The sequence below is a fragment of the Buceros rhinoceros genome, unplaced genomic scaffold (assembly GCF_000710305.1).
Source record: "Buceros rhinoceros silvestris isolate BGI_N320 unplaced genomic scaffold, ASM71030v1 scaffold5343, whole genome shotgun sequence".
In the NCBI taxonomy this organism is placed as follows: Eukaryota; Metazoa; Chordata; class Aves; order Bucerotiformes; family Bucerotidae; genus Buceros; species Buceros rhinoceros.
Genome location: NW_010402945.1, coordinates 87,670 through 97,602, shown reverse-complemented (window position 1 = coordinate 97,602; position 9,933 = coordinate 87,670). Strand labels below are relative to the sequence as shown.

The 9,933-nt window shown below is 41.2% G+C and overlaps 1 protein-coding gene across 1 annotated transcript in view; it reads left to right on the top strand.

Moving 5' to 3' along the window:
• LOH12CR1 (loss of heterozygosity, 12, chromosomal region 1) overlaps positions 1-9,933 on the top strand; it is a 72,275-nt gene that overhangs the window by 50,920 nt on the left and 11,422 nt on the right. The window contains exon 3 of the mRNA XM_010132812.1: positions 3,482-3,639. Within this exon, the coding sequence (XP_010131114.1) occupies positions 3,482-3,639 (158 nt within the window). The remainder of the gene's footprint in view (positions 1-3,481; positions 3,640-9,933) is intronic.

Sequence of the window (9,933 nt, the reverse complement as noted above, 5' to 3'; positions counted from 1 at the left end):
CTCCTGTCTCTTAAGTGCAGAGCTTGTGGAGGAGGTATTGCATTAGACCTGGCTGGGCTCACTGCCTGCTGCTGGGAAGAGGAGAAAGGGAGGAGAACTGACTTCTGTGGCGTGGGGGGTGTGGGCTGTGTCTCTCTGTTTCTCGCTGTGGGCTTCCCTGGTAAAATCTCTCTGGGATCTGAGTCTCTTTTCCATGAAGTTTCAAGATGACTTACTGTTGCCATCTGCTTTTTTGGAGCAAAGGTACTGACTTGCAAAAAATGAAATGCAGTGATTTAATAAAATCATAGAGTGGTTTGGGTTGGAAGGAACCTTTAAAAATCATCTAGTACAGCCCCCTTGCTGTTGGCAGGGACATCTTCTGCTAGATCAGGTTGCTGAAATATCCTTCCAGCCTAGCCTTGGAACAGTTCCAGGTATGAGGCATCCACAGCTTCTCTGGGGAACCTCTTCCAGTGTCTCACCGCTCTCATGGTAAAAAATTTCTTCCTTACATCCAATCTAAACCTAACCTCGTTCAGTTTAAAACAATTGTTTCTTGTCATGTCACTACAGGCCCTGGTAAAGAGTCTCTGACTGTTTTACAAGCCCCTTCTGTATATTGGAATGCCACAGTAAGGTCGTCCTGGAGCTGTCTCTTCTCCAGGCTGGACAACTCCAACTCTCTCAGCCTGTCCTCATAGGGGAAGTGCTTCAGCCCCCTGATCATCTTCGTGGCTTTCCTCTGAAACCCCTCTAACAGGTCCAAGTCTTTCTTGTACTGGTGGCCCCAGAGTTGGATGCTGTACTGCAGGTGGCGTCTCATGAGAGCAGTGTAGAGGGGGATGTTGAAGTTAAGGAAATGCTAATATTTATTGTGTGACTAGTAAGTATTCACTGTGAACGACAAAAAATGGTGCATTGACTATTTGGCAGTGGGAATTTCTGCCAGGAGGAGAGCTGCAGGGCCTTCTCCGTGCTGTTGTTGAGTTTTTCCTTCCTTGTAAGTTGAAACTCTAAGCTATGTTGTTCTCTGGCATTGTCAGCATGAGCCCAGACGTCCTTGGAGAAACTAATTCCTTTGGCTTTGTCCTGCTGCATCACCCGAAATAATACCGTAGTCTATCTTTAAGCCGTACATGCTGTTTGTTTTTTATTGCTACTCCAAACATTTGTACTGGATTGTATTTCCACCTCTGCCTTCTTATGAAGGAATTCCAGCGGAACAGTTAAAGTCTCACTTCACTTGAGCTTGTATTTTTCTGGGTAGTGAATAAAAGGATCCTTACAGTTAGTTAATTTTGCTTTTAGCATTATGTAACCTGTACAAGGTAAGTACATAATGTAAGTTTGTTCCTTTAGAGCTCACTTTATAGTTCTTGGTCTGTTCCACTTCGGAATTCTCATGAGCAGCGTAAATTGGCCAAAATACACACTTCCTGTTAATTACATCTCTTAAATCGAGTCTTAGCTTTCTTCTTCTTCAGTTGGTGAGAGATTAGTAATAAATGAAAATAGTTGGCTGATAGCATCATGTATCTGATTGGTGCAGAAACGGGATAGCCGCCTCAGGTGTAAGGTGAACTCTTCATTGTTATGTGAACATTCAACATATTAAAAGTTGACAACATTATTTGAACATCTATCCTGACAAGATAATTTTATAGATCAGAATTACAAACCAAGGTAACATAGAACATGTAACGTGCACATTTAAAAAAGGTCTTACTTCCTTCAGTGGTTTTGCTCCTGTTAAGGTTTTGCACTTCAGCTGAAAGTAGGCTTGGAAGATTTGCAATTGATATTGCTAGACCTGGGATTTTATTTGAGATTATTCTTTCTAGATCATAAAAAATAATTTGATTATTGCTAACAGAGAGTTTTCAGATTAAATGATGAAGCATCTATTTCCTCTCCTGACTCGTGACTTGGCGCAATTGTAGTGGGCAACATCAGTAAAACAAAATTATCTTTTTTTTTTCCCCTCTTAAGATGAGGAAAGAAAAGGTTTTGTGTGAAAGGTAATCGAGAGCAGCCTGAAAGAATAAAATGTTGAGTGTTGATGTAAAGTAAACCTAGTTCATTGTATCTGATGAAGGTGCCTTTCCAGTTTTGTTTTCACTTCTGTCTGCAAATGTTTTGAAAAAGGTTTAACTTTCTCAAATTCACAAGATGTTTCTGACTTATGTCCTGATTTCTCTCTTGTTCTTGTGTTTTGGCAAGAACTCAATGTCACCAGTTGTAGCTTCCAAGAGGCATCAGGGCCTTCCAGAATAGTTTCCATTTCCCGCTGAGGTGCATTCTTAGAAGAACTTTTCGATCCAAATAACAGGCACTTACTACTTTTTAATTGTTTAGTGTGATGCCTGCTTACATTTGCTGTTTTAATGTCTTTTCCTGTCTGCAAACTGAGAGTCCCGAAGGGCACATGCTTGCAGTCACTAAATTCAGTTTACACAGCTTGATGGAAGTTTTGGGAAAAGCAGATTGTGTATATGTGCTGTCTGTCATAGGTGGTGTCCCAGCAAGAAAAAAAATTGTGATAATGCTGCAGGAAAATGAAATGAAAGTAAATGAAATAGCAAAAAAAGGATGCCCTTAGAGTTTAGTATCATTTTTTCCAGCAGCTTTGGGGAAAGTGGTCAGTATGGCTTGAGTTCAGGAAAGGTTCTCAAGTTGTGCTATGTAGGCAACAATCAACAGGCAGGAGAAATTTCTCTGGACAATTTTGCTCCTCTGGATATTACTGGTGTCCCAGTTTTAAGTCTGATAGCTCTTATTGGTGAGCTCTGTGTGAAACCTGATCGCGCAAGTAAGGATCTTGATTCCATAAGGGAAAAAAAAAGTATATTGCCAATCTTAGAGATTGTAAAGAAAAATCGTAGAAAATGAAAGAGTCCTGAAGATTTGAAAAAGGCAAGATAGGCAGAACACAGACATTTCACCCCTAACTTAGGCAGGTCACTTCTTATTCAGGTTTGTTTCGGTGGACCAGTGAATTTTTAGAGCTCTGGTTTTGACAGCACAGTACTAGAGAAAATAGTTTTGAGTCCTGTGCCCATATGGGAATGCAGATCTGGATGACTCCTGCTTCTGGCATATGTAAGTGAGGAGGGGGTTCGTTCTTCACGGTTTAGGATTATTTGTGAAGAAGAAACAGGACTTGCTTTACACAACACTGCTGAAAACGAGGCCAGTGTACGTTATGGACCTGCATTTAGAGTCTGTGTTTTAAGTTCTGGCAAGGAGGGCTGAGCTGTATGGCAAACTTGTTTGCACCGCTATAAATCCTTAACATCCGTAAATCATCAACCCACCACCTTCCTGCTTTTAGCGCTCACTAGGCTATCGTTGCTAAAGTCCATTCAGGAGCTTGAGATCCTGAATTAGTTTTTCGTTACACAAAGCTTTTTGTCTGGGTTTTTTCTGCTGCTTCTTGGCTTGCAGCTGAACTAGTTGCACAAACAGTCACATTAACTCTGGTCCTTCCCTTGCCTTGTAGGACTCCTCAGTGGGCAGACCTCTCCAACCAACACCAAACTGGAAAAGCTGGACCCCCAGCAGGTGCTGCAGCTGTGTCTCCGCTACCAAGATCATCTCCACCAGTGTGCAGAAGCAGTTGCGTTTGATCAGAACGCGCTTGTGAAGCGGATCAAGGAGGTACTGCCTGCAGCATGCCTGTTTCTAGTGGGGAAGGGCTCAGGGCATCAGCTCGGCCATTTGGTGGTATAAATGCAGGTGCTGTCTGTAGATGGCTGTGGGTCACCTGCAGCAGTTGACTTCAGAGTAAACCCTGAAGAGAAACTTCCAGTGTGCGCTTCGAGCAGAGTTTCTTGGCTTTCATTGTGGTTCCTGTTTACATTGTGGTGTGTTGATTGGTTATGCCCTATGATTCCTGGCCATGAACAGTGGCGGTTCCTCTGGTATGGCAAGTACTGCAAGTAACTGTTGAAGAAATAAAAGATGACTGGAACTTTTAAAGGTAACACTCCTTATGTAGGTCTGTATAGTATACATTTTATGTCTCATGGTTAGGCTCTAGTTTAAAGAAAGAAATGGTTATCTTAACATCATCTGTGGTTGGAGAATGTAGTATTTCTTCAATGAATTTGTAGTGCTAGGCTTGTTTTCAAAGCCCATAACGTGCTGTCTCTTCTCTGATCTGTATGACGGACACATCTTCCTGTGCTGCTGTTTTTACCGCTAAACCATCATTTGAAAATCACTGATCTGCTTAAATATTCAGTGATACTGTTGGGGAGGAAATTAAGTCCTCGGGTGATCATCCTGCAGTTGAATCATCTTTCTCATGTGTAAATAGTGATGTTGGAAGCAGTAGGAGGACTGACAGATTTTTTTTTTTTTAAAGTCACACACAGACTGGGATGAGAGGAGATGCTGTTCAAGAGTGTTTTCTTACATACTGCCAGATGAACTGGTGAATGCTGTATATGTCAAAAGTCTATGAGACCAAATAGCTTTCAGTGTCAAAAAGAAAAAAAATTTGAACAGGTGGTTAATTAATGCAATATAAACAATGACCTTGATTCATTGCTCTATTGGCTTAGAGTTAAGAAAATCCCGCATGACAAACTGGATAATAAATTTGATTCATGGACTGTTTTGAGAAGCTGCTGTCATCATCAAGTTCTAAGTCCAAACCAACATGGGAGCCATTAAGAAGGCTTTTTTGCTTTGGTGCATCAAGATTTGAGGCCAGCTATTACACAAGGTGTAAAGATATTTGCAGATGTCGGTGACTCGGGTCATACAATCTCAGAAATGGGATTTAATTGCTAGCCTAGTGACTGCGTACTGCATTAATCCAAGCGGATTGTAATTCTTTTGGCTGTTAAAGTGTGAGAGGGACTACTGACATGATTTAAAGTCATGGTAGATGCCACCAGGGCAATCTGCAATAGTTGGATTTGCCTTCTATAGGGCGAGTGGCAGAGTCCCTTTCAAACTAGCTACAGTGATGTTTTCTTCCAGTTCATAAGGCTTTTGTTTTTTTCATGAAAAATAAATGAAACAATACTGATATTGCCACTACCTTCTTTATCACTTTTTCACTCTCTGAAAAAGTGAAAGAGAAGTGGACAACTCTGTAAAGCGGGCAACTGAGAAGCCAGCTGAGTTGGGTGGTTTTTTGTTTTGGGGGTTTTTTTAGTTTTGGTTTTTTTGGTCACAACACTTAAGTAACTTCAGATGCTTTCAATCCCTTTGCTAGGTCTGGTGGGTTTTTACTGTTCATTTTCCCAATAATTTTAAAATGTTTTTATTGCATTGGCTGTTCTGCGTGTGTGTTCTGGGGAACCGGGTGGGACTCACTCAGCTTAAATCATTCTTTCCAAATTATTTGGGCTCTCCTTGGTGCACTAAATCGAACCGCTGTTGACAGATGTTGACAACAAGGGGTGCAGCTGAACTAGAGCAGGGTATGCCTCTCATTACAAGGAAATAGCATTTAGCTGTACCCATTTGTCAGAAGTGATTTAGTTTTGCCATGTAGACACAGCTTTGACCATTAGTAAAAAGCAAAAATGAAGTGTATTATGAAAAGCATTATGTGTGCGTGAGCTGGATAGTAAATTCTTTCATCCTCATTTTAGTAGTCAGTATTTCCCTTTTTTTAACACTGTAAGCATTGAAGTGTTTTTCTTCTGGTAATAGACTTATCAAGTGAATGATGCTTTTAACTTTCCTACAAAATGTTGGTGAGCTTGAGTCCCCAATTTCCTACCATTTGTCTGAGGTGTGTTCACTTTTCAGACCATCACTGACTGTACTCATAGCAGTAACAGTTCTACTGTACAGTATACTACAGTCATACTGCCTGCAGTTTTTTGTTTGTGGGTGGTTTTTTTTTTGTTGGTCTTTTCTTGACAGAATGTCCCAGGACATATATCTTTTACTCTCTGTGACTAGGCAGTATCATTGTCTGCGTGGCCAGAAAAAAAGTTTCCTGGTTTCTGGCAAAACTCAGAAGTACTGTTGTAAATTTATCGGTCCTCAGTAACTTTTAATTGCCTGTGGTGGTTTGTGTGTCGGCACGCAATCTGAATTAAAATGGTTCTCGATAGGAAAGAGAATTAGGTAAGGGAAGGAAAACAAGAACATTGCCTGACAGCAGTTACTGCAGCTCTCAGTAGACCCATCTGTGCATTCCCTGACTTGGAGGACCAAAACAGTCTAGCTGTGCTCTCCATCCCAGTTCCCAGTTTAGCCGGAACTTCTTTGCAGTGCGTTGGCCAGATCTGTATCCGCTCCTCAATGTAGAATGCGGCTCCCAGTTGCAGTGACTCTTTTATCCCAAGAAGAAACACATTCTCCTTCAAGGAAACACTTGGGTAAAAAAATGGAAGATGTGATTGAAGGTGCTTGACTCAACTACTTCTCTTCAGCAGTTAAACTTACCTGTACCCAAACTGTTCGTTTTGGAAGGGATTGATTTTTATGATAATAGGCTTTATACTCACGGATTAAGAAAAAAAAAGGATGTGCTTGCATTTTTTTAGGGGAAAAATAATAACTATGCATTAAATATTATGTTACATAGTAATTTTAGGCAGATGACTCGCCATCTGTTACAACAAGGCATTAATTCCAGGACCACTGAAATACTTAGGATTCCTTTTAATTTTTTTCTTCTTATCAGTTTGAAAAACAACAGACCAGCAATTTGGGATTTATATATGTGTTAATCCAGGGTTATGGCATCTCACAAAATTAGACAGTTTTCCGGAAAAAAAGCCTGTGTGCAGCATTTTCTGGATAATTTATCTACCCTTTGGTATTTTGTAGGATGAAAGTTTTTAGCTTGTTGTGTGAATAACTACGTTATTGACCTCTGGGGGTGTTCTGTTAAGATGGGTCTGAGAACTGGATCTAGTCTGTCTACTGATGATACGTTGGACTCATGAGCTTGTTATATGTGTATGCTAGGAAAATTGTGCATTTTTAAAACCCAGTAGATAATGTGTTATAAAATGCTAAGGTATAAAAGACAATTATAGCTAATTAACAGGTTAAACTAATCTTACCTGCACGTTGGAGCTTTTGCCACTGAGCGTTTAATGATGGGGACGGAGCTGACAATACACCTTATGGCCAGTGTGGTGTACTTCAGGCTAAGAACCACCGGGGTGAACCGTGACTTGCTAAGCAGGGATAAAACAATCTGTCTGCTTGTTCTTGGGTGGTGTATGTAAAAGGGAAAAAAAAAAAGCCCCCAAAACTTCCATGTCTATCAGCATGAGGACAAAAGATCTCAACTGCCTTATTTTTTCCTTTGTTCCTGTGGTGGGTTTAGTGTCCTTGCTCCATCCCACATCCATCTCTGACATGACAGTGCTGTAGGTCTGTTAATAAGATCAAATTAGTACTGGTTGAAACTTCTAAGCAGCTACAGCTGCAGTTGGGGTCATGAGAGCTGCAGGTGCTCTCTTTGGCAGGAGTGAATTTTGCGAAGTGTAAAATGGAGGGTCTCTGCCGAGATTAGTTGGAAGGCAAACATTGACCAGCACTAAATACTAGGTATGACTTGGGAGAAGGAGGAAATGAAGGATGGAGAGGGCTGCTTTACGTTACTTTAGTCCTTATCAGTGGAGAATATCTGGTTTGGGTGTCAGGGAGAAAATCTGGAGAGTCATCTGCTAGGGGGTGGTGAATAACACAGAGCAGGAAACAAGTAGAATAGCTGGAGGCTGGGGAACAGCTAAATATTCAGAAAGAGCCCATAATTTTCTGTGCCTCCAAAACAGTCTAGTTTCAGTGTCTTAAAAAAGAATTATTCTTCATGCATGAGGTGCTAAGCTTCTCAGAAATTACATCTTTCAAAATATCTGAAGATGAGTATATTAAAATTACTAGTCACACTTGGAAATTTAGGCCTAGCTTCTTTCTATGTGAGCAAAAGGGAAGCTAAAAGCCATCTAAGCTCCCTTCAGAGAAGCTTTGAATTAAGTTCTTCAGCATTTATTAGACTTCCAATATTGGCAAATGAGATGTGCTACTCAAAGTACCCTGTGTACCCTTAAAGGCAAATGTAGTTCTTCGATAAATTGTGCTTAAAATGTATTTGAAAGAGGTTTTTTGTGGGAGGGCTTTTAGACTTTGGCCTAAGAACAAGTATCGAGGCACTGTTATCTATAGCTTCGATTGCCATAGGAGTCCCAGACGGACAACAAGTTGGAAAACAGAACACTTTTTACAATATAAAATGAAATTAAAAATATCTCAGTCTTAGCTGGCACATACCTGTGGGAGAAAAACCTCCACGCTTTCAAATATAATAAACATTACTTTTATATTCTTAACTATTCTTAATAGTTAAACAACTTTTGTCAAGGCAGGCATTAATACCAGTAATTTATTTGCTCTATACCACGTTACAGGTATGAAGCAGGTCATACACTGTAAAGTCCTCTATGGGAATAGCTTCTTATTTTGAACAAGTATTCCTGAATATTTTGTGTATGCATTTTTTTCTTTGTGGTTCTTTTTCTTTACCAGCTTGCTGCAAAAAGTAATTGTAATGGCATTCTTTAGTAGGTGGTTAAGATGTCCAGAAATACATCCCTTAATATTTGGCAAGTAAATAACTTTTGAAGCCACACACACACCACATTGTGTCTCACAATATATTTCAGCTGTTTAAAATTACAAATAGGAGTTAAATCGTTATTTTCTATGTGCAACAAGTCTAGTGCATTTGACGGACCAACAGGAAAAGCACTTTTATCCAGAAGCACTCTGTACAAGCACTGTGTAGCTTATCCCGTGCAGTTAAGTCTCATAAATTGTGATTCAGCCATTCACGTCACCTTGCGTGTGAAGTAAAACATGCCCAGCAATTTGGGGGTTTAGGAATTTGAGTTTATTTTTGGTGAATGCCTTATGGCTTTTTGACCTTGAGCGTTTGTTTTATGGAAGAGACCTGTCACCAAGTGACAAAACGTACTGGAGAATGTGGCCTGCAGAGGTCGTCAACACGGGTTTGTTCCACCTAGAAGGAAAGCTGGGTTTGCTCTGCGGAGGGCCTGTGGCTTCGAGTCCCTCTCGTTAGAGGTGAGAGAGCTGGCAGTGGTAGGGATAGCTTGTGAAGGTTTGACATTCCCTGGTGGAAATTCAAGGACAAGGTACCTTGAAGGCGGTGATAAAGTGGAACGTTGTCTTGACGTGCGGGAAGCTGTTCCCTCACCAGGAATGACTGGATGGGCGCTAGGTTGATGCAGTGCCGGATCCCATTGACCAAGGCTGCAATTAGAACGCAGGGTGCATATCTGCTGCAAGCACACATCGCTTGTCCTGGGAGATGCACCACGGTCACTCTTCCTAGCTCCATACCTCTCTGAGCAGGGAGATGTGGAGTGTCTGGGATTCATAGAGTGCTGCAGTCACAGCTGACGAGTGTCCCTTCAGGGAAAAGACGAAAATGAAGGGGAAGTTTTGTGGAGGTGTTTTTTGCTTGCTCTTTGGTTTTGCTTGTTTTAGTACTCTGCCGAGGGAGATGTTTGTTGCCATTCCTTTTGGTTGTGGTTTCCCTATAGGGTGGTATCAGAGCTGAGTTTCCAAAACTATTTGCGAAACCTGTCGTCAGTGGACGTGCCCTAAAAATGATGCACCTTCTAACTAAGCAGAATTAGGCCATCAGAACGTGAATGGCCTTATCGAGCCCAAAGTGCTTCTTTTTTGACTTCAGGCCTTTGCTTCAAGGTCCAGGTGCTCATATGGATCAGACCTCGAAGTTACCTTCCGTCCCGTTACAGGAAGTGGCCCAGAGGATCACAAGCAAGCCTGTTAAACGGCGCCTGGCACAAGTGAAAGGGGCGGTGTGTTTAGTTTTGACACGACATACGAAGACTCTCTAGATGAGGCCGTGTTAACTTGCAAACAAAATTGAACCTTTTGGTTCACGGACTTAAATTAGCAATGTCCTAAATCTAGGGAAAG